Source organism: Amphiprion ocellaris, chromosome 8, assembly GCF_022539595.1.
Source record: "Amphiprion ocellaris isolate individual 3 ecotype Okinawa chromosome 8, ASM2253959v1, whole genome shotgun sequence".
NCBI lineage: Eukaryota > Metazoa > Chordata > Actinopteri > Pomacentridae > Amphiprion > Amphiprion ocellaris.
In genome coordinates, this window is record NC_072773.1 from 4,990,615 (window position 1) to 5,015,841 (window position 25,227).

Below are 25,227 nucleotides of genomic sequence, written 5' to 3' on the forward strand. Positions count from 1 at the left end.
ATAGGTGCCAAGTTTAAATTAAGGCATCTTACATAGAATAGATTCATATAATGCAGGAAAAAATACATTCATTCAGTACAATGCAATTCTCCAAAATGCTTTCCAAAATTACCCGCAAGATGACACAGAAAGGGTAGTCCTAAATGGAATTACACCTGTTATGTTTGCTGCAAAAAGGGGGGTAAATGAACACATTTGGTCCAGCAGCTTCATAAATGAACAAACCAACGTTTACACAAGCACCAAGCATTCTTCAGGCTGCTAAAAGTGGACCTGAAATAGTTATTTTGGGTACCAGTGATGAGGTTACACGTTTCAGCAGTCTTGCATCAGTGCGAACAAACAACACGGGACCACACAGACTTTGTCAAAGTTATTATTGTAGAATACTTTGATGTATTTTTTCTTTCATACAGACAAAAGGTGTTGGACTTAATTCCCATTAAATTCTCTTAGATTTCCATACAGATTTAGTCTACAGTATACAGGTGTGTTCTTTCTCATATATAGATATTTATTCGCTTAAATAACAGGCAGGTAACTCTTTAATATATTCAATAGTCTTTATGGGTTTTTTTTCTTTTTTTGGTCTTTTTATCGTTTCAGCACAGTTAAGGCTGCATTTTCTGTCTGCAGAACAGCACTGCGTTGTGCAAGAAGGGGGACCATTTCCACACACAATATTTACAACAGTATGTATAATGAATAATGTAAAACCTTAATTCCTTCCCGTTTGTCACATGGCAGTAAATACTCGGGGCAGATCTAAGAGAGCAGCCTAAACAGTGCATGGATGCGCTGCACTTCTGCGGCCTCTAGCTCTGCGTCGCCCTCCGGTTCTTCCATCCTCCATTGGGTCCCCACTTTGTCCAGTCCTTAGATCATAATGAGGTACATTTTGTATCTCCTGTTCTCTATTTACAGAGTGGTGTCTCTGGTCTTAAGAGACTAGAAGTATCTCCACACCTCTGCACACTTCAGGGGCTGTTCAATGGACAGAAAACACAGCCCTCAGAATATGCTCAGGAGAATGTGCAACTGTCTTTTTTTCCATCAGTGGGAGCACCGGTGGAGAAAATAATAAGAATAGTAATCATAATAATCATAATCATAATATACAAGCGCTTCCATTTTGTTGTTCCTCTCTTTACAAAAAGCAAAAAGGAGTTAAAAGAAAGAAAAAATAACTAAATTTAAAAAAAGAAAAGAAAAAAGGTGTAACAGGAACATAGTACCTGTAAAATCAAAGATGCACATGTGCACATTTGGGCGATCTGTACAGTAGTGGTGCAGTTGTACAATTTTATAATTCTGATAAATAATATATTCTTTTTCACATTGTGTTTTGCCTTCTGTGAAACTGTCTCACAACATCATGATGTGCTGGACGATGGACAGAGATGGCTGGAACTGGACAGTCAAATTTACACCAACTGCAGATTTTCCTCCACCCCTCTTTGTCGTTTGGTGTCTGTTTTTTTTTTGTTTTGTTTTTTCAAGTTGTTTTTTTTCTCTTTTCTTTTAATACCGCAGAAAGCACTGATGTAGCCGTGCTCAGAGGTGCTGAAATAGAAACAGGTTACAGGATGTGTTTTGTGTGTGTTTGTGTGTGTGTGAGAAAGCAGATGTGGAGAGATCATAGCACACAGAAGTGACAGTAGCCTAAATGATTTACCAACACATAAAGAGTGACATTAATGATACCAAATGCATGCTTCAAAACAGACAGACCAATACAGTGTCGCCATCCGGGTCGAGGGTGACGACGATGATGATGAGCATTCAAGAAGACAGAGTTCTGTACAGGTAAGGGAGGTGTTTTCCCAGAGAGCCCTGCGCGTATCCTGAAACAGAACTAGCAGGACAGACATGTTCTCTCGCTGTGTTTCTACTCTCACGGCCGGGTTCAGGTGTTTGGCAGTCTGGTTGCATATTATCTGCCCCTTGCCTTCCTCTGGCTGGTGGGAGTCGACCGAGGGCGGGGAAAAGGGGGGCGGTGGGGAGCAGGAAGGGGGACGACGGAAAGGGAAGCGGCAGAGGAGTTTGCATTGCTTTGCGGTGTTGCGCTCCGAGGCAACATGAAGTCAGCGGTTCACCCACACCTAGTGCATCATGGGATACAGGAGGGCACTCTCACATCCGCACTGGAATGTGACGTCTGGAATGTATGTTCCATGGAATGTTGAGGTGGAGGTGACGGTGGACCCGGTGTCACATGGGAGGCCTTCTGATTTAATTTTCTTTTGTTGTTGGGGTGTGTTCATGCAGCGTGTCACTGGCCTTTACATTGGACAACATAATGTGCCACTCGATCAATGTTTTGGGAACTAGGCTCATTGGCTTCCTTGATACCAGTTCGATATTGACTGGAACGAACTAAATCCGTCTAGCAGCAACTCTAAAGCCCAACAGTAGGTCATTTCTCAGCCCAGAAATCACACAATCTTCCGCAAAACCACCTCTCTTTGGTTAAACCATCTGATTTGCAGTCTCACATAGCCAGACCATTCTTTACTGCTGACACAGTGCTGTGTAGAATGGTCTGTCTACACAACATTATCATTCTACTATAGTGGGGAAACCAATCACAATCATCTTGTGATTTAAAGATGAAACAGCTCTCCTGGCTTAGCCCAAAAGAAACACCTGCAGCACCTCTAAAGCTCATTAACAGGTTAGTCCTCATTTGTTTCTTCCACGAGGGTCCGCCCAAAACTCTTATGGCACATAGCCTTCTATAAAACCACAATTTGTTGTTTCCTCTCTTTGGTTAAACTCTTTTGAAGTCTTGCATAGCCAGACCATTCTCTACTGCTGATACAGTGCTGTGTTGAATGGTTTGACTGCACCTCATTATCATTCTGTTATAGGGGAAAAAAACATTCTTGCTTGTTTGCATTTCCTAAAACTAATCACAATCAACTTCTGATTAAATGACGGGAAACTGGGGGGAACAGCTGGCCTAGCTTAGCCCTAAAGAAACAAAATCCTTCTCGCAGCACATCTGAAGCTCACTAACAGGTTATTTCTCATTTGTTTAATCCAAGAAGGTCGGCAGGGAAATCACATAATGGTCTATAAAACCACCTTTCTTTGGCTTAACCCTCTGTTTTACAGTCTCATATAGCCAGACTCTTTGCTACTACTAGCATAGCGCTGTATAGAATGGTCTGACTGCATCTCATTAACCATCAACATTCTTACATAACCACCTCTCTTTGGTTTAACCCTGAGGTCTCTCCAATTAAAGTCTCGCATGGTCAGCACATTTTCTACTTATGACACAGCGCTGTGTAGAATGGTCTGACTGCACAACATTATCATTCTACTTGTTCATATTTCTTTAAACTAATCACAATTATCTTGTGAGTCAAAGATGGAGAACAGCTTTCGTAGTTTGGGCAAAAGGAAAGCAAATCATTCAAGCAGCACCACTAAAGTTCACTCACAGATTATTTCTTTTTAACGTCATTCACAGCGTCAGCCCAGAAATTTTACGGCACATAATCTTCTATAAAACCAAAATCCATTAAGTTGGCTTCTCTGTATTTCTTTAAGCCAATCACAATTATCTTGTGACTGAAATTTTCCGTGTGGACGTTGTTGTGATTGTATCCTGTAGTGAAGCGGACTTTGAAAATGGTAAACTGTAGATAGCGCAAGAGAAACATCTGGTGTGTAAGACTACTCCAATTTTCAACAACTATAAAAGCATTAAGTTGGTATGTTTCTTTGTTAGCTTATAATTTTGCGCCTCAAGTTTAAAGAAACTAAATGCACCAAAATAGTTTTTTTTGTGTGTTGAAAAATGAATAAAACATGATAAAATGCAATTCCTTTTTGCTTGAACTCTGGTTGTACAGCAGCAGACATATTCTAACAGCCCAGTCTGTGCTGAAAAAGAAGTCAAATACATGCTTGTATTTTCTTCAGCAGAAGGCAACTTTTCTTTTTAGTTCTTGAAGATGCTTCACCTCAAACCCAAGAGGCATCTTCAGTTCTGCCTCTTGGATGAGAGGTGAAACACCTTCAAGCGTCCTGTCGCTTTTCACTGAAGCTCTTTGGGCTATCATGAGCCGGATGACTGAGAATCTGCACAGGCAAATGCTTGTATTTCTCAGTCTGCAATTTATACGCCTCAGAATGAAATTTAATACTTAGTTCGTGATCATACTATCTAAAGTATGATTGATAACCAGCAGGGAGGATATGCAGAAATATATGTTATTGTAATCACATTTTTTTAGCACCTCCCAGCAATAATTTCTGATGACAAAACACTGAAACTCCACAAAAAATTGAATAAACAGCCTCCTGCAGCACAAAGTGTGTAATGTGTGTAATGTCTCCCAGCAGCCAATTAGTGAGCTTTAAATGTGCTAAGATGTGCATTAGAGTCAGGCTAACTGTTTCCTCCTGTATCCAGGCTTTGTCATATTCAAGCCTCACTTTCAGCACAGATGTAAAAGTTGATCTTGTCATCCAACACTCAGCAGGAAAGCAAATATAAATATTTTCTTAAGTGTCAGACTGCTTCTTTGAAATATCCCAATCAACAAATTGTATATCATGATGATGTGGAATGTATGAGGATGTGAGACATGAGCTTTCATTGTTCGCACCTGATAGATGTGAGTGGACTAAAGCTAAAACTGAACAATGACATTAGACGCGAGCCTGATTGGTAGAGATTTTTTGTTATTTTTTTAAAAATTCTGACGCACGACTGGATTCAACATCCAAATGATCAAATGAAACAATCTCTTTGTCTGTGGAGAGGGCGCCGGTCACATGACGGAGTACCACCCAATGGCACGTGAGCAGGAGCGGCTTTCGGAGTGAGTGCACGTTAGTCTTAAAGGGCCATCGCCTGTGCATTGCGTGTTTTGATGGCGTTTTAAAGGGTTAATGCTTCACAAGCGTTCAGCGTTTTTTTTCCAAAAAGAAAAAAAAGCTGAAACACACACACAAACACACGTGTACACACACCCGACGACGACGACAAAAGACCAAGAAGGGACGAGACAACGTGAGCAAAGGAGGAACAGCAAGAGAGAAGATGGTGGGAAACAGAGAATGAAGGGACGGAGGGGGACGTCACCGTTGGGTTCGCCATCAATATTACCCACACATACTCATGAGTTCGTTGACATGGCAGGAGGCTGTAAATTAGGTTTAGTGCTGTATGGGGCTAAAGAATGTATACATCCAAATTAACATGAGATCTCACAATCTCATAGCTGATAACAGATAACAGATAACAGGTCATGATGGATGGGGAGGCATTATTCAGGGACTGGGTGGGTGATGAAAAGTTCAGTGTCGTTGCTTCCCAAACATTCAAATTACCTATGCATGTATGTGTGTATGTATGTATGCATGTATGTATGTGTGTATATATATATATATATATACACACACACACACACACATATATATATATATATATATATATTTACGTGTCCCCCCTCCCCCATCCTTTAGTTGTTTTTTGCAGCCATTCTATTACTATAAGGTTTAAATGAACAGCTTCTTTCTTTGCAAATTGTTTTTGTTACATTTTTGTTAGTTTTTTCTTCAGAAGAGACAAGACAATACACATACACACACTGAAAGAGAGAGATAAGGGTGAAAGAATAAAATCTCTAAAAAAAATTCAGAGAGAAGAAATAAATCGAACAATGTAAAAAGAAAGAAATGAATGAGCACCATTATGTCCAGAAATAAAATCAGAAATGGAAAGGACTGAAGTCTAGTATAAAGCTTTAACAAAGCGTTTTTTTTCTTTTTTTTCGTTGACATATTGCGAGCAAAGCAGTGACTTTAAAGTGGCCAGATAAATGTTGGGCGGGTTGGTGAGTGACAACAACACTAATGATGAACACCAATAGAAACAGAGTGAGTCAGCCCCCATAGCCATGTGGCCCTGTTCTGCTGAAGCGTTGAGGGATGTTTTCCCGGTTTTCCGATGTGTCTGTCACCCCCCCCAACCCAATACCTCCCCCATCCTGACCGCCGCTCGGGGCAAAAACGCAGTGTGTGGTGAGGGTATGTGAGGCTGGGGTTGAGGGCGGCGGCGGTGCTGGGTGAGGCTGGGTGGTGCTCCTCGGGGAAGGCGACAGACCGCTGGGTCGGGTGCAGGGGAAGGTGGTGGGGAGTCGGGGTGAGGGGGGTCGGGGGTCAGGGGAGGATTGGGGGAGTCAGACTGAGAGGGCTGGAGCAAAGGGCAAAGGGAGGGAAAGTTGCAATGTTCTCAGGGAGCTGCGAGCAGAAGTCTCCAGCCATTGTCCACTCCCTCCAGGTGCCTCCCTCGTCCTTCGCATCCTCCTGTGAGCTCGTCATCGGGGGAGATCGGATGAAAATGTTCATGTGTGTCCTCAGCCCTCTCTCACTCTCACCCTTTACCTCCCCCTCCCCCAAGACTCCCTTCCTCCCCCACAAAACCCACAAAGAGCTCAGTTATAAGGAGGTCTCCACACAGTAGAGATGGGCCAGGTGAGGGGCGGAGGGTTTCACCGGCCGGTCCCTGCCGTGATGGTTATGGTGGTGGTGCTGTTGGTGGCGGTGGTGGTGATGGTAGGGGCTCCGGTTGTTGCTTTTGTTGCCGTGGGTGACCATTGAGTCGATGCTGCTGCTGCTGCTGCTGCTGCTGTTGTTGTTGTTGTTTCGGTTGCACGGGGTCACCGGGAGGCTGTACTGGCGGTAGGGGCGGGTGGGACGGGTGCGGGCCGGGGGCTGGGCGGGAGGGGGTGGTGGCTTGCGGAGGGCCGGGTGCAGGTGCTGGTATCTGCTGAGCTCTGATTCGTCGTCCACGTCGGTGTCGTCAATCAGCGGGATGTTGTGGATGAGGTCGTTGATGAGGAACTCTGGGTGGGCCATGAAGTTGTGGATGGAGTTGCGGGATTCCGGTTTCTCCCGGCCCTCATACAGCGAACTACGGAATGCTTTCACCACTCGCATCTAAAGAAAAGAAAGGAAAGACGAGGGAGAGACCACAAAAAAAGAGAGAGGAGAAAGTCAGAAACAGGAAAGGGAAAAGCAGAGAGAAGGGAAACCCGGAGACAGACATACTTGTGTCCTCCACCAGACAAACAGACTGACAGGCAGACACTCAGGGCCAGGTGGATACTATCACAGTTTAGTCAAAGTCTCTTGTAATTGGGTTTTCAGCTTGTTCTGGATTAAAATAATCTGATTCTGGAAGCTGAAAATAATCTTCCAGGCTACCTTAAACTAAAATGGGTAGGGCCAAAGTACAACAACCTTTGGGAGAACAAGCATGTTACAGAAATATGTGCAAAATGTTCTTTTTGCCGAGTTAGATGCAGGCTAATACCCACAGTCTACATTTGCTGAGTCAGACTACATTAACAGCGGAAAGTTGATGCAGTTTTTATGTCTGTGGGTTTAATACAAAACTAGAGCCAGCGGGCAGTTAACTGTGATCAGCATCTAGACTAAAAGCACAGTTTTGCCACCTAAAATCGTCCAACACCATTGTCCACATGAAATATCTATTTTCCACAAATGCATTCAGGTTTTTGTAGGTGGAGGCATGCTAGCTTTGTCCCTCCTGCTTTTAGCCTTTATGCAAACAAGCTAACCAGCAAACATCAAATGATCCTTGATATGAAAACAAAGAACGGTATATCTTCAAATGGCTGAAATACTACTTTAAGGTGCTAAAAAAAATCTAAATGAATACCATTCTAGGGTACCAAATGGCCACATAGTAAACAAGTTTGATTTTCTTACATTAACTGTCTCTCTTCACCATTACTGTCAAATAAATGCCCCAACATTAATCTTAGACAAACATATCTTCATGCTCACTGCAAGACTACAGCCAGCAGACAGTTAGCCTAGCTTAGCAAAAAGACAGGAAGCAGGTGCTCAGCCTGAAAGTAACAACCAGCACTCAAACCTCTAAATCGATGCTTTAAAAAAATACCTTCTCATGTCTGTGTGCGAAATATGAGGCGACAGCTAATCACCACCAAAGATTACCTTTTACTTACTGTTTTTACTGATTTCACTTATCATACGATTTGTTTACTGTTCAAGCTAACAGCCAGCAGACAGTTAGCATAGCTTAGCACAAAAATCAGAAGCAGGAGCTCAGCATGAATGGAATAACCTACACTCAAACTTTGACGTTAAACCATCATATCTCATTTCTATTTTTTGTACAAAAAATGACAAGTGGAGGTTTTGCAGATGTTTACATGTTGGACTGTTTATTCCTAAAGTTAAAAGGCTGCATTGTTGAATTGTGGAATTAATTTAACCCTTCTAGAAAATGCTTATTTTCAAGTATACCCCAGTCCTATGATGTATTTGATGGTGGACTTTGTGCTTTCAGTGTTTATGCTCTAGGCTGGAAAGCAAATGTCAAAATTCTGAAATATATACACTACTGTTCAAAAGTTTGGAGTCACTTAGAGATGTCCTTATTTTTGAAAGAAAAGCAGTTTTTTCAATGAAGATAACATTAAATGAATCAGAAATACAGTACAGACATTGTTGTATGGTAATTGTGGTAAAATGAGTATTCTAGATGGAGACGGCTGATTTTTAATGGAATATCTCCATAGGGGTACAGAGGAACATTTCCAGCAACCATCACTCCTGTGTTTTAATGCTACATTGTGTTAGCTAATGGTGTTGAAAGGCTAATCGATGATTAGAAAAGCCTTGTGCAATTATGTTAGCACATGAATGAAAGTGTGAGTTTTCATGGAAAACATGAAATTGTCTGGGTGACCCCAAACTTTTGAACTGCAGTGCATATTTAAAAAGTGTCCACCTCATTATAAGGATAATAAAAGCATAAATTGAGCTGATAGTTTTTACCACTTTGTTGTGTAAGGTTGAAATTTGGCTATAATAGGGCAAGTCAACTTGGATTAATGGATATACAAATAATAAAACTCTGTGCAAACAGGACATTTTTGCATGAGTAAAATTAAACAAAGCTGAGACGCTGTTTTTTAAATTGTCAAGATAAATCATGTCTCCTCGGTGTTATTGTCTCAGGAGGAAAACTGAATTTTTCCTCGCTTATTTTGCTCAGACCTCATTTGAAGATACTGATGGCATTTCTCAGACTTTGTAATTACATCACTGTAACTTTGGTAACACCAACATCTTGACTAATTCGGTGTCAACTCAGCATCCACCTGATCCTGTGCATCTCCAACAGACAAAAGTGGGGGGAAAAAAACAGTGTTTCAAAATGAGTTGGCTGATGACATGTTTTTTGTTGTTTTTTTGTCAGTTCTCACACCTCAATCAGACCTCACAAGACCAGAGCATTCAGTAGCCAAAATCACATCACAAAGACCACAGAAGCTGCAAACGCTTTACATCACACACACGTGGCATGTTTGTGCGTGTATGTGTGTGTGTGTGTCGGGTGGTGACAGGTGGAAAACACTCATACCTCTGCACACTGGATCACATGCATGCACACACAGATGAGGGTGGTTCTTAGGCACAAATGGAGAAGAAGCAGGAATGGTGAGTGTGTTAGTTTAATGTAAGAGAAAATAAGAAAAATTCGCAAGAACCTATAGCAGTGACCACACACGCACACACATAGAAAACACACAAACATGCAAGCAGCAGCAGTGTAACTGTGGGAACCAGCTGCTGAATCGTCTCCACATCGTGCTGCTTGGAGCTGGACGTCTGCATGCATCGCACAGCTGTCAGTCATGGGTGCTGTTTGTTAAAGAGAGCCGGTTCATACACTCGAAAACACATCGACAGCCAGACGGTGAGTCAGTCAACATCTCTGTGCGCACACACATTCACACACGCACACACACACATGCACGTGTGCAAAGTGTACTGCGGCCATGCAGCAGTGAGAGACAGCAGAGTGATTGAAATGATGATAATGCGGATGATGAAGTTGCTGCGAGATATAAAAAAAAACAAATCTTGCAAAACTGAAAAGTGACATCACAGAGAATCAGCAGGTTAGAACAGAGTGTGATTGGTTAGATTACTAGAAACAGAAGGTGATTGGTTCAAAGGCCAGAGTGAAGCTCAGGCGTCAGCCCTGTCACACATAGAGGCAGCCGGGTCATGCTGAATCAGATCTTTGTCTCTTACGCTGTCTTTCTGCCTCTCACACAAACACACACCAGAGTGAGTTCTATGAGTGTACTTCAAGGTGCATTATGCAGTGTATGGTGTATGCGTGCATAAACACATTCCTTTGCCATGGCAGTTGGTCCATGCACCCTTCCCCCAAAGCCCAAACAGAGGAAAAGAAGCAGCATGAGCTCAAAAGAAACAGAGACAGTTCAATGCAGATATACTGACAGGCAGAGGCAGGCAGAGCCCTACATAGAGACAGTTTGGCCAAATGACATCAACAGAGAAGAAGCTTCACTGCAACACCGACTGGAACCCAAACTGTGATTATGAGAGGTGGATGATCAGGTAGCTGAATGGAGATCAGTGCTGCAGTTGGCCAAACTACGAGGGGTCTCTATATATGACTCTGGCTCATATGATAGACTGAGAGACAGACAGACGTACAGACAGACAGACGGTCAAGCAGTAGGTTCAGTGCTTATCTGTTTTTCCAAAGAGCCTGTCAGACAGTAGAAAAACACCTCATGCAGACTGAGAAGGTTTCAGAATGTTACTTTCTCACTTCGTCAGCGCTCGGTTTGTTTTCATTTTGTCTCCATGGGAAGAGTAAACTTTCGAGTATATAAACGCCCACAGTGTGACCAGAGAGGCCTGGAGGTCAGGGCACTGCTGTGTTACTGATTTCTCTCTCACCCACTTCCTTTCTCTCTCCCTCTCTCCCTGTTGGCTCTTTCAGCAGTGCTTAATGGAAAAACAATGATGGTTAAAGGAGGAAATAGGCGCTGGAAGGTAGAGAGGCTGCTGTGTGCAAAACAACTGCTGATGAGGAGAGACTGCAACGTAAATACAGGGAGAAGCTGTGAGGTAGATGACTGGTTAATGACTCCCGATTCCCCCACAGTGCGACTGAACTCTGAGGAGCTCCCACCCCTTCATGTGATGACTGCGCTGCAACACCTTCCTCAATTCAGTGCATGTTCTCTTCACGTCTCCTACTCATGTCATTTAGGGAGGACAAACCGAGGGAGGAGGTCGAAATCCTCTTTTTGAACATGAAATTACTTCAGCAAAGAATTGAGGAGCTGAGGATGAATTAGATCCTACTTCCCTTCATCTTTCCTAATCAAAGTTAACTTTTATATTCACCTCTTTACTGTAACTGACGGTAGATTAAACTAGCTCAGTCTGAAATGAAAACAAACTGGATCCATAGATCGGTTCTGAAGATCCAGAGGGATCACTAAGGTCCAGCATAGCTCAGGTGGATGAAAGCATGAAACAGACTTTTATCACTTTAATATCTCCCCTAAACATTTTTTGGGTTTCCTTCAGAAATCCCTTCTTACCCAGCGATGACAGATTTGGCAGTAAAAGTCGGGGATGTGATGGTGTCGACGTCAGAACTTACGCACATCATACTGCAACGGCGCGTGGTGCCAAGTCTTTGCAAAGAACTCTGGGTAGTGGAGTAAAGTCATGACCCTGAAGCTAACTGTGAAAAGGCAGCAATGCAGAGGGAGATTTCAGTTTGTCTTGACAACAACACAGGCAGTCATTGTGGTTTGTGTTTGCTGCTTGTGGCTCCCATTTCAGTCCATTTCATCAGATTTATCACAGCGGTGCTGGAAGTAATGAAAGCTTAAGGCTGGTGATGTTCTGTATTTGTGGTATTGACACCAAATCTAGTGAAAAGACCAGAACTAACAATTACCATTTCTCTCAGACTTTACTATTGTACCTCGTCTGTCAGTAGTCACAGCCAAACTCAGTCCTCCCAGCTCTAGTAAATGTTTAATAAACATCAAAAAGAAGTCTAATAATTACATTTTTCTCAATCAGACACTCCTGGTATTGATGCCGAAAAAGAATTTTCTCGACGCACTGCTATTAAAACCAAAAAAAAAACAGGCAGGACACCAACTACAAACAAGGTAATTTTTACTCTTGTGATTTTTTTTTAACCCTGAAAGTTTACATATTTGAAAAAATGTTTTCAAGTTTTATTTTCACCAACAATGTGGAGTATATGGGCAGTGTGGAAATGCTAATATAGAAGCTAACTTTGATAACTTTTTCAGCTCATTTACTTGGGTGGGTGCAATCTTTGAGGTATGATCTAGTTGACTAGACAATTGTCCAGAGTCCGTCTGATGAATCAGTCAGTCAGTATTATGCACCAATATTGTTCTATCCTGGGTGTATTGGTATCTATTTCGGTATATGAAAACTTTTTCTAACAAGATGCAGAAAAATATGCTTTATGTAATTTAGAAATGTGTCATCACATAGTTTGTCCAATATTTAGCACTTTCCGCAGCGCATGTCGCAGAGCCCATATTGCAGCTCAGCGGATGGTGATGCTGAGTCAGGAGGTGTCATGTGTGTCTTCATGTTAATAAACATGACACCAATATTTTAGCTTTTCAATTTATCCTAAACTCACTGGATATATATAAAGAAACATTGTCATCAGCCCCAAAAATCCACTTTTTGTCAGGCTTTATTTGCAGTTAAGGATGCTAGTGCTAGTGCGTTATTTACAAGATATGCAGGAGTGACTCTTAAGTGTTTTTGTTCATGTTAACAACTACAACAGCAGGGCTCAACTGTGAGTTCTTAGATAGTGTCACTGTTCGTTCACAGCTTTGGATCAACTGCAACATCTCAACAACTGGAAGGCTTTCCATATGATCCACTGTTTTTTCCTCTAGCACCACTAGCTGTTCAGTTTCCTAAAATATATCTCAAGAAATATCTACAAGACAGATTATGGTTTCATTCGTGTTTCTTGGTTTTGTGATAAATGTCTGTCTTAATACAGCATGACTTTTAATGACTTTGGAGACCGTTCCATTAGCAGGTCACAATGTTTTTTAAAAAAAATTAAAAGATTTCTATCAGTCTCAGCTGTATTTGTGTTCAGCGTACGCACACACAAAACAATATTTTTTTTGCTAGGATGTAATTATTGTTAGTTCTGGTCTTTCATTGGACTGAACAGAGAAAAACTCTAGAATAGCACTTGATACAAACATTAAGTAAGGTCAAGTCTAATATGTTTTTCCGTGGCTGTAAATGTCGGACTACCTGAAGTTTACTTTATTCTACCTATCTGGGAACAAAAGTACATTTTATTTTTCCGCAGGCTGCCTTTGTACAACATGAAGTGATTCAGAGAAGCAAATCTGGGTCACATCAAACTCAAATTAGTGCTTGCTGCTTCACATTCTCTCCTTGTTCCATTTGTTTGTCCAAATCCATTTGGTTTTCTCATCAGAGCCACACCACAAACGGATGACTGCAGAATGAAAGTGCGTGTCATACTACTGCTAAGGAACAGATTTGGACATAACAAGCCCTTCGAGTTAAGGTAAAAGAACTGAAAAAGCAAGCAAAGAGCTGGCAGTGGAGGGACCTGAACCCTAGCTCCGTACTTTGACTAAACATCCCTCCTTCCACTCCTTTTACATATTCCTTGTCTTTTCCATCAGGCAGTCAAATGTTTTTATATATTGTGATATTGTAAAGTGACGGAGCGAAGGATGTGTTTCCAAAGTAGTTTGAACAAAGCCCAGTCTACTCGTAGAGCAGGATGATCACGACAAATGTGAGGTGTCAGCGGCGTCGACTGAGGCCTCTCTGTATCTACACCTATGGGTGATGGAGCAACATGGGGAGGGAGTCAGCGTGGAATGGAAGGAGGGGGAGGGAGCAAGAAAAGGTAAGGAAAAGCAACTGAGAAGACGGATGGAGACAATCAAATGAAGAGACAAAACAACTACACATATGCATGCACACACTCAGACACAAGTGCACACATTCGCACACTGCCCAAGACTTAAAAAAATGCACACGAGTCAAACAAACTACGGCTCTCGAATATGTCAGAAAATGCACACAACATGTGAGCACGCTTTCAAACAGACACACGCAGAACTGACATACAAAGAAATCAAGAGAAAACATGGGGTGGTTTGCTACTGTACTAGGAAATGGGAGGATGACAAAAAGGGATGAGGTAAAGGACAAAATAAGGTCCAAAAATTAATAAGAATGATAAAAATAACAAGAGATAAACCTAGTAAAGAAATCTTAACAGCTACAAAAGAGCCTGTATTTAGATGTGGTAAAATCTAGATACCTCTACCAAAGAACAACTCTACTTATGAAAAACAATTAGAACACATTTCTGCAAACAGGGAACCTGTAATATCTCTTAAATATAGAAGAAAGAGGAGAAAGAACTGCAATGGAGAGAGAGAAAGAGAGAGAGGAGAGAGGGAAGGAAAAAACAGGCTGGACAGGAAGTGAAATCTTTTGGAGACATCAGGGGGCCAAACTTGTGACGTCGGAGCTGGAAATACTGTTACAGAAATAACCAGTTGACAACAATTGCAGCACCGAACAAAAACGAGAGGAGCAGAAAAAGGAAAGCAAACGTGATAGAGGAAGAGTTGGGTTTTTTTTAAACTTGGAAACAGCAGTGTGTTATGGGGCTTTTATACTCGAAGGTTTACAGTTTAGAGATTTGCAGAAGCCATATGACAGCCACTTGGTAATGAGTATGAATTCTATGGCAGTGAAATATATAAATACTTGAGCATTTTCTACAGTATAATAGTAGTCACATATTTTGTTTTTACAGCATCACTATATTCTCTTGATTTTTTGAGAAAACAAATGACACTTTACATTAGAGAAGTTTACAGCCGACCACAGTAACCACGCTTGACCTCGTTCACAGACAGATAATAACACATGGTGCAGGAGGAGCCGCCATTTGCTCTCTGAGCTGTAAGATGCATCCTGGCCTTGTTGCAGGAATATAAAATTATCAGCTTTTTAAAATTTCAGTCAGTGCACCTCAGACAGAGAGAGAACAGTCGGCCGCCTCCCGCACTGACCAACATTCAACAACGAAACAGACTCTGGCCTGGGACCGGGACTGGGGTCTTTTTTCTTTTTTTTGGGACCAGACGGGATCAGACCATAACTACACAGCCGGTCAGGACTGGGTGCTGTTTTTAAAGGGAGAGTAAGAGAAAAGAATAGAGGAGACATTGCACACACACGAGCAGCGAGCGAGCCGGAGGGGACACAACCATAGAGTCAAAATACTGCAGTCCACGTGCCGTGCAGCAGTGTGTGTCTATGAATGAGTGTGTCTGAGAAAGGTAGCTGAACGTGTGTGTGAGTGTGTGTGTGTGTGTGTGTACAGGTATTGGGTGTGTGTGTATTACGTGTGTACATGCGTTCGGCGGACTCACTCCCGGGGGCTGGGCTGGTATTGGCTGTTGCGGTGGAGAGAGCTACGTGAGAGGGGGTAGAGATAGTGTTTACGTCGTGGAGCTGACTGAGCACGGAGGAGCGCCGTCTCACCGCTCCCTGAAACGAACCGCTTCGCTTGAACGTGCTCACTACCTCCATCTGCAGGACAGAGACAAAACAGCAGCACTCAGTGAGGGCAGGGAGGTCTGGTCTGAGTGTGTGCGTGATGAGTGTGTTGGCATGAGTGTGCTTTCTATGTGTTTGGTCCTTTAAAAACATTCTGCTGTCATAGAAGAAATGAAAGAAGCTGAATTTCAGTGTCCTTAGATTGCAAATGTGCATCACAACTGCTTAATGAGTATTACTGACAAAGTGTGCAGGAGATTCTGGACGTGTGTGCAATGAGTGTGTGTCCGTTTTTAAAATCTGCATTTTTAAAGTGTTTTGATTGCAAATGTGTATCTAAACTCCTTAGGTAGACACTGACAGGTCTCATATTTGCAGTTACAATATTCAAAAGACCTTGAAAGAAAAGTTTCTGCTTGATTTTTGTTTCCTCAACATGACCAGAAACACTGGGCCCCTGTTGGTGGTAGAGTAGACATGTAAGCGTGTTAGTGTGTGTGTGTGTGTGTGTGTGTGTGTGTGTGTGTGTGTGTGTGTGTGTGTGCATTAGGGTGTTAGTCCGTGTGTTTGGTCTATTTAAAACATTCTCCTGTCACAGAAGAAATGAAAAAAAAAAGCATTTCGATGTGCTATGAATGCAAATGTATATTGCAACTGCTTAATCAGTAGCAGTGTGTGTTAGTGTGAGTGTGCGTGGCTGTGTCTCCTTGTGTTTGGTCCCCTTAAAACATTCTTCAGTCACAGATGAAATAAAAGAAACAGCATTTCAGTGTCCTTTGATTGCAAATGTGCAAAAGAACTGTTTAATGAGAATCACTGACAAAGTGTGCATGATTCTGTTAGTGTATGTGTGCTAGTGTGTGTGTGTGTGTGTGTGTGTGTGTGTGTGTGTGTGTGTGTGTGTGTGTGTGTGCATGAGTGTGTATCTTTCTGTTTGGTCCCCTTAACCATTCTTCTGTCACAGATGAAATAAAAGAAACAGCATTTCACTGTCCATTGATCGCAAATGTGCATCACGACTGCTTAATAAGTATCACTGACAAAGTGTGCATGTGATTGTGTATATGCGTGAGCATACGTGTGTGTAGTTGTGTAGGTGTGTGTGTGTATGTTTTGTCCTGTCATAGAATAAAATGAAAGAACCAGTATATCTGTGTCCTGTGGTTGCAAATGTACATCAGAACTGTTTAATGAGTACCACTAGCAAAGTGTACATGAGATTGTGTGCGTGTGCGTGTTCTTGTGTGTGTGCATATCTATTAGTGTGTGTGTATTTGGTCCCTTTAAAACATTCTCCTGTGACAGAAGAAATAAAACAAACAATATTTCAATGTCCTGTGATTGCAAATGTGCATCATAACTGCCCAATGAATATTACTGACAAAGTGTGCATGAGATTCTGCATTTGTGTGTGCATGAGCGTGCATGTGAGTGTGCATGAGTGTGTGTTTGTGTGTGTTTGTTTCCTTTCAAACATTCTCCTGTCACAGAAGAAATGAAACAAACAGTATTTTATTGTCCCGTGATTGCAAATGTGCATCACAGCTGCTTAGTGAGTATTCCTGACAAAGTGTGCATGAGATATTGTGTGTGCACGTGTGGGTGCATGTGTGCGTGCCTGCATGTGTATTTGCTGTCTGCACACTCAGACCAAAACCCTCTTAATGAAAAACTGACCACTTTATGCAAAGACAGGCACTTAAGCAGAGAGTCTGGCCTGGCTCTCTAACACTCCTTAGGAGGCTGTTAGCAGACTGTTGCTCATGTTGATGCTGTTTTGCTGTCTTAATGTCCATCCTCTCACACAGCGAGAAGCAGTCGATTCAAGTAATCAAGCAAGTTACAGCCTGTCTACTTAGCGTTAGCCTGTTCACAGCGTGTAAACACTCTCACACACAAGTGCAACAAACACACACAGCATTTATCTCCCCTCGTGCTGTTTATGAGCCTCTAAAATACCACTTCCAAGTTCGAGAAAGCCATTTTGTGAGCAGAACCCAAAAAGTTAGCTGTGTTGGAGAGAGAGAAAAAACTTGAATCATTATGTTTGGCACAATTGAGAAGAGCAGCATGGACAGGATGACAGAGACTGACTTTTGAAGATACAAATCACATACAGTGTTTAAACTTATCTAAAGGATGAATAATGCACTAAAGGAGCTCTTTCTTGATTTCCAAAAGTTTCATCAGTTAGAATGTAAACGCCATGACACAAGCAGTTTATTTAGGCAGCGTTAGAACACATTTCACCAATTACAGCTTCTTTGATAATTCTGTCAGGCAGCAGTGCATCCAGATTCCTGTGCTTTTTGGGATATATAATCTTGTTCTGCAATTCACCTTCAACAAAGTGCTTGTGAGTCATGACTGAGTGAAGCTTCTGGTAGCTGGGTTTCTGTGTGTGTCCCTGTGAGAGAGTTTTGGTTACGGTTGGTTTCGGAGGTCCAGTGTACCTGGGTCTGGATACGATTGAGGCCTCTGAACCAGAGGATCTGTCCCCGGCGTAGTTCTCTCTCGGCACAGTCGATCTCCTCCTCGTCCTCCGCCAGCTCCTCGCCTTCCTCCTCGCTGGGCTCCAGGCCCAGACCCGCCTCCTTCAGACATGGCAGCCGCTCTGTTGGCACCGTGGCGATGACCTGGAAGTTTGTCACAACGTCATTTTGACCAGATGAAGCTAGCACGGTGCTACACTGAGCAGCTGGGTGCCTCTCCAGCCATCACTCGCACATTCTTATTCAGATAAAGCTGGATTATTTCACCTGTCAGATTCAGAACACAGTGTTATCTAAGCCTGTGTGAAAATGTTTCCTCAGCCTCGCCTCAGGGGAAGCCGGGCCTGCCAGCCTACACTTGCTCAGCGTGGTTTGACTCAGCAGGCTGAAGTGCTGCTTACCTGCCCCCAGAGCAGCTCTCCAACTCCCACGAACAGACACCAGAGCCACTGCTCCACGTTGAGAGGGGCGCAGCTGAAGGGCTTCCCTCCCCACTGCACAATCACGATCTGCAGCAGAAACACAGGCAGGAACGTCATTACTGTCACATACAAGAACGCAGCGTCGAGGGAGAAAGCAGCACTGCAATGTCTGATTCTGCTGCTCACTGTACTGTCCAAAAAACTGTCACAAAACTCAATATTCTCAACGTCAGGTAGGAAATTCAAGTCGGTATTATCGCTGCTGTGTCAATAGAAATAAAACCAGAATGTGACAACATAGGCAGATGTTTTGTGTTTGAATATTTAATAATTCATGAGGTTTAACTGTCCGTTTCACATTCTCACTTGTCATCAGTTCATGGTAATTCATCTGTGTGTCAACCAGGAACACTTTAGGAGAACATCACGTCCTCTGGCTGAGTTAAATTTTAGTTAGAGCTTGCAACCCAAATTATTTAAAGGAACTGACATTTCGGTAAATATGCTATCTACGTTTTTGTTGAGAGCTACATGAGGAAATCAACAGAGATTTCAGATCCATTAAGTATTAAGCTGGAACCAGGGGACAGTCAGCTTAGCTTTGCGTACAGACTGGAAACAGGGAAACAGCTAGCCTGCAGCTGTCCAAAGATAACTAAATCTGCCTCCTACCACCTCGAAAGGTCATGAATTAACATGCTAGCTCAAGGCTAGTGTAAAGATGGCAAGTTTTTTTTTTTTTCAGGGAGTAATTTGCTGTTTCTGTCTGGCAACACTGACTTTACTCTCTGAACTGAAAAACTTTGCAGCTGGTTTGGAAGGCTCATTATATGTTGCACAATTTATCCAAGTTAGAAACTGTAAAAACAGAGAGAATTGTAGGATTATCAACTTTACGGGTCCTTGAACTACTCTTCTGTAACATGTAACAATAGATTTTATCAAAACTACTTTATTGTACATGCTTCATTGAAAAAAATGCTTAAAAAAAGTTTGCTTTAAACACATTTTGTTAAATGAACCATGAAATCAGTAGTGACTTAGCTGTGATCAACAGTCAAAAATTCAGGGACTTTTTGGCTGAACTGCAGATTGTGTAATTAGCAAAACAAAAATTCAGTAACAAGTTTCCAATAACAGGATTCTCTAAAAAACAAAGAAACAAAACGTTAATTCTGCACTCCTCTATACAACTGAAGAGCTATTAGTTACTCAGCTGCGACCAACAGCAACAACAAAAAATTTCATGGAGTGTTCGGTTGAACTGCAGGTTGTGTTTCTTCAGAGGCATGTATGGCAACACATGTTAATATAAGCAGGGAAATACCTATAATATGTAGAGCCACCATTTCTTTCTAGTACTGGCACCACCTGAGGCCACTTAGAAAAAAGTTCTACATGTTGCAGGACATTACAAGAGAATTAAATTTTGCTTTATGCTTCTTTTTTAAAATGATTCATGGTATTATAAGTTGGTTATTCCACACAAAATACAATTTAGAATTTTTTTCCTTCTAGTCATGGTTGTGCTGTTTCCATAGAGGTGTAGGACTTTATGTTGCAGTGAAAAATGCACCCACAGTGAGTAAAAAAGTGGTGGGAACACAACTGTTTGGGATTCAGAGGATTGAAGAAAAAAGACTCCAATAGATTGACAACAAAAATTACAAGAAAAGCAGTCAGAGAATGCAGTACTCCAAGGCTGCTCAGTTGTTGTATCATTTCCGACTGATGAAATCTTTAATAAAAAATTACGTTGTGGTGAGCACAGGCGTGTGTTCTGCATGTGTACGTTATGTACGGATACCGAATCGTGTGACCTAAATATGTAGTTGGCAGCGGGAATTGATGAGACTCGGAAACACCCCCACAATTTAATCAATTGTTCCTTGTATAATTTCCCATGGATAAGTCCTGATAAGTCCGTGGCAGTCGATTTGTAGTAGGATCACAATCACGTGATAGTGTTCACTATAAGCCGTATCACTGCCAAAATCTATTCACTTGGTCCTTGTCATTTCTGACCTTTGCTGAAAATTTCATCCAAATCCGTTTGTCCATTTTTGAGTAATGTTGCTAACAGACAAGCAGATGGACAAACATACGGCGATAGTCGCATAACTCCGCCGTGTACCGTGGCAGAGTAATTATAGTCCTATAGTTTTACTATGATGTGATAATGCTGTTTTGCCACAAGTTCTGTTCTGAAAAATACCATTTGGTGGAACACAACTTTGCAACAAATGACCTCAATAGTACATAAGCTAAAACAAGTAAAGACTTAAAGGTACATATTGATTGCACTTCAGCAAACTGAACAATTTTTAATCAGATTATACAGACAAATGTATATGTAACGACCTGTGGTTTTTGGGCCTTTTAAGATAACTGTGTAGGCATTAGACACAGTCATTCAACCCCTGCTTATGTCACTGTGCGAAAAAGACCCATAAAGTGAATTTACAGAAGTGATTCTATTAGTAATGATTCTAAAATAGCAAATCTCTGATCTGCTTTAAACTTGGCCCTCCGTAACATCATACTCCTCCAGCTCTGCAGGCCTCAGTGGATGTACTGACAGCATTTTAAATAGCAACACGATCATTACACCAGGAACAAGGCTTATCAGTGGCACTATCATCTTGACACCGACCTGCAGAGTCATAAATCTCACTGGGAGTACAATACAGTGTATCGCATACAGTAATGTTATCTCTGTGCAAGGCAAAGGGATCCATCTTCCTTCCTAATCTCTGCCTCCATCAGCTGCCTCCAGTCTTCAGCTCTCTCTCAACTCTTCTTCTGCAAATCTGTCTGAACTGTCTGTCACACTCCAAATCTACTGCTGTGACACTGTTTGCTTGTCGGTGTTTTTGTGTACTTGCAATTCCCTGTTTGGTGCATTTCTTCTGTTTTCACGGCGAGTCAATTCGACAAACAGCACTCCTGCAGTTGGCAAAGTTTGGATTTGTAAATTTTCTGCATGTCATTCCCCCACTCTCTTTCCTCATGTGTTCTGTCTCTCTCCACTGAAAATGCTCAAAAAGTAGTCTGTATAAAGGGAAAACATGACTTACTGTCTCACAATTACCAAAAAAGATGTCCTAATTAGAGAACAGGATCTCATAATTCTGTGAAAAGGTTAAGATGATTATCCATCACTTGTATTGGAGAAGTCAGAGGCATTATGCTGCTGTCTGTTTGTTCCACATAACTTCCTATGTAATAAATTCAAGCTTCAGTATAAATAAAAGTGTAAAATGCTCGAAAAAATGTGTGAGTGCAGATTTTTACTCTTTATTTGTTCAAATATTGGAAAATGAAGTACACAGAGTTCTGGCGTGTTCTTAAGTATATTATGTCATAGTTACAAAATTTGAATCTTGTAAAAATCAAATCTTTTATCACAATTATGAGACAGTAAGGCACAATTACAAGATAGCAAGGTAGCTACCTTGTAATTGCTAAGGCATGCTCTACCACATACCTTCAGCATCTTGGTTCACCTCCAATCAATGAATTCCTTTGCTGCATTTCATTTGCCTCTCTTCTTCCTTGTATACCCCAAAAATGGGGTAAAACCTCAAGAATTCACACTATTATCTATTGTTCAAAAGAGCGCATTAAAGGTTACACTTACCTGCACGGCGAAGGTTCCCAGAACAATGGAGCAGAAGATGGGGTTGGAAAATATGCCATCAAAGACGTTTCTCTCTCCGTGTATCTTGCGAGCATTGATTTCGTTGAAAAGCTGCATGAGCACAAAGGTGTTGAAGATGATGGTGTAGTGCTCGGAGGGAGGGGAGTGGAGCGGAGCGTTACGACCACTGTCGATGTTAAACATGCGCTCGCCTAAAGAAAGGAGGAAGAAGTGGTGATGAGGCAGGAGAAAAAGGGCAAAAAAAATTTGCTGTGTTGTTGTTTAAGTGTTATAATTGTAATTAAAAGTCTGAAAACCTTTTATTTCTATCATTTTTTTTTTAGCATATTCATGTGCTGACATTATGGCTGTTCCTCATACGTACTCATTGTATCACAGCCAGTTAAAAATGTTTAGAGTAACCCATTCAGTTGTGATGGTTAGGATTAGGGTCTGCACAGAGACAGAACTACAAATGTGTGTGTGTGCACTTGCGTACCTGTCTAAACGTGGCCACAGCTTTGTTACACAATGACCAACAGTGGTCCGCCAAGCCAACGGGACATTTTCGTGGTCTACCCTTGGTCATGCTTTCAATTGTGTGTGTGTGTGTGTGTGTGTGTGTGTGTGTGTGTGTGTGTGTGTGTGTGTGTGTGTGTGTGTGTGTGTGTGTGTGTGTGCGCATGTGTGTGCGTGTGTGCACCTATGAACAGCAGGGTGAAGATGATGACCAGCTGGTACACTCCATGGCCCAGGATGTTCTTCATCATGGTCAGCGAGATGAGCGGGTTGTTCCGGCCGTAGGGTTTCCGTAGCAACAGGGCCTCGGTGGGGGGCTCAGTGGCCAGTGCCAGGGAGGCAAACGTATCCATGATCAGATTTACCCACAGCATCTGCACCGCCTTCAGAGGAGAGTCCTGCAGAGAGATTTGCAGCCACAGCTAAGCATCACGAATCTCGCTCAGATGAGTCTGGCCTCGCTGACCTCAACACCAGTGAAGGTGAAAAGGCTGTTTTCCAGCAATGTGCAGCATCAATCAGTTCGAGCAAATGTGTTCTTTTATCAGTCAGGTTATGTAAATAACAGAACACAAGTTTCTCTACTTTGTGTAGTTTCTGTTGAGCAGATGATGCTCGGTGAGTAAAAACAAGTGCGCATGATAGCTGCTCTTTGTGACTTTGGATTATTCAGCAGGAAGTAGTGAAAATGCCACGGACACCAGTTGTTTTTTTAGTTCCAAAGAATACATTTTCAAGAGCCCTCAGATTTCTGACTCAAATGAAATGTCAGAGAGTAAATATCAGTCACTAAAAAGTAAATAGGCACTTCAGTGTTCAGGTTTTGTTTCATCACGGTTTGTTTTTTGACAGTTCTAGATGTGTTTTATGCAGAATGACACAGCATGTATTCTACAATTAAGTAAGGGCAAAAACATGTTCTGCATGTTCAAAAAGCAGAAATACAATTACAATATTATCAGTTGTCAAGGGTAAAGTCATTATCTAGCTTCGTAAAGATTTGTGTTCTTTACTGTGATGTTCATCACTTAGACAGACCTTCTGACAGAAGACATTTTGACTTGTCATAACAGGAAAGCGTGCACAAAACCAACCTCAGTGTAATGCAGTTGCTATTAACATGACTGAATAAACCACATCCTGCTATGACAAGTCAAACTGTCTGCTGTGAAACAAGGTTTGTGTTTTTGTCATGGAACCAGATATTTCCTCACCTGATTAAAGACAATGTTACATGATTTGATCAAAAAATCGGATCAGCGATGGAGATTTGCTCTTAGGTTTAAATTACCTTGAAACTAAAATTTGGTATAAGTAAATTAGCAAAAGAAAAAATACTAAAAGCAATTATTTGATTATCAAAATAGTTGGCAACTTAATGAATAGTTGACAATTAATCAATTAATCATTGCAGCTGTACTTTGTCTGTTTTGTAATTCATATTTGGAACCATGACACCATTTAAGATTCTGTACAGGATAGGTTAGATATAAATATGTATCTACTTTGAACTGCCCTTCAACAGAAAGATATTGCAAAAAATATTCTTTATCATAATGCATAAACTCATGCGATTCATGCATAATGCAAGTTGCATGTCAACTAAATGTAAATGTTTGCAACTGTCAGGAAATCTCTGCTTATATAAGCTTGGTGTAAAAATGCACAAAAAGCATTTTAGCATTTGCTTTGTCTTAGCGGATATGAGGTGAGTGATGTTTGCAGAAGTGACATTTGTGTGGCTGCTGTGTGTGTATATGTGTGTGTCAGCATGTATTTGTATTAATAAATGTGTCTACCTGAGTGATGCAGGCCCCAGTGAAGGCCACAATGACAGCCACTACGTTGACCGTGAGCTGGAACTGGAGGAACTTGGAGATGCTATCGTAAACATTTCGTCCCCACATCACCGCCTTGACGATGCTGCTGAAGTTGTCATCGGTCAGGATGATGTCAGACGCCTCTTTAGCCACGTCTGTGCCTGCAATACCCTGACAAAGATTGAGACAGAGTGAGGAGGAGACAGAGACTCATGACATGATTCATGCGTGCATTCAAGCATTCAAATCACTCTGGAGTGGTACTGTCTCAATATCGTGTTGTCCTGCCTCAAGGTTCCATCCCTTGCCATGAGTAAGAGCTAAGGTCAAAATTAAATGCACACTGTTCCCTTCAATTGTTTGATTGCTAATAAATTACATTATTTGAATAGTTTAAAAATATATTAATTGCGCATTTATTTTGAAATGTCCTTGAACACATCTTAACTCCTTGACACCTGAATTTATTTACAGTTGTATAAAAAATTAATTATTTGTGTTTTTGCTTTCCAGCTGATGCTAAATTAAGTGGAGATCATTAATCTGTCTGGAGCACATAAAATAGCTACATAATAATAATAACATATACAATAATTTATGTCCCACTCTGACCAGTCCTACAAAAAACCAGTGCTTGCAAAAGGTTCCGAGGTACCTATTGAATATGCGCAAACCAGCATTGGGGGAATGCATACGCTATCTCAGGCTACAGTCTGAATGAAAGCGGTATGATGCCAGTTCTCGGCGATCAGTGTTAAGGGTTAACCTCTGAACCACAAAACCAGCTGGCTAGTTTGAAAGGCATGTTACCTTCAAAAAAATCGGCAAAATGA

General features: G+C 41.7%; 1 protein-coding gene across 8 annotated transcripts in view; it reads right to left on the reverse strand.

Moving 5' to 3' along the window:
* Nucleotides 1-360: 360 nt before the first annotated feature.
* Nucleotides 361-25,227, reverse strand: part of atp2b3b (ATPase plasma membrane Ca2+ transporting 3b) — a 77,239-nt gene continuing 52,372 nt past the window's right edge. For 2 of the 8 annotated variants that reach the window (XM_035945911.2, XM_035945914.2), the window contains 7 exons: nucleotides 24,374-24,565; nucleotides 22,759-22,972; nucleotides 22,056-22,267; nucleotides 18,395-18,502; nucleotides 17,955-18,137; nucleotides 15,348-15,534; nucleotides 6,798-6,960 (listed from right to left, as the gene is read on the reverse strand). In XM_035945911.2, coding sequence (XP_035801804.1) covers nucleotides 6,935-6,960; nucleotides 15,348-15,534; nucleotides 17,955-18,137; nucleotides 18,395-18,502; nucleotides 22,056-22,267; nucleotides 22,759-22,972; nucleotides 24,374-24,565 — 1,122 coding nt within the window. In that variant the 3' untranslated portion in view covers nucleotides 6,798-6,934. Of the gene's footprint in view, nucleotides 6,961-15,347; nucleotides 15,535-17,954; nucleotides 18,138-18,394; nucleotides 18,503-22,055; nucleotides 22,268-22,758; nucleotides 22,973-24,373; nucleotides 24,566-25,227 lie in introns of all 8 variants that reach the window. The other 6 variants (XM_035945909.2, XM_023265169.3, XR_008602598.1 and 3 more) reach the window with 5 other exon arrangements.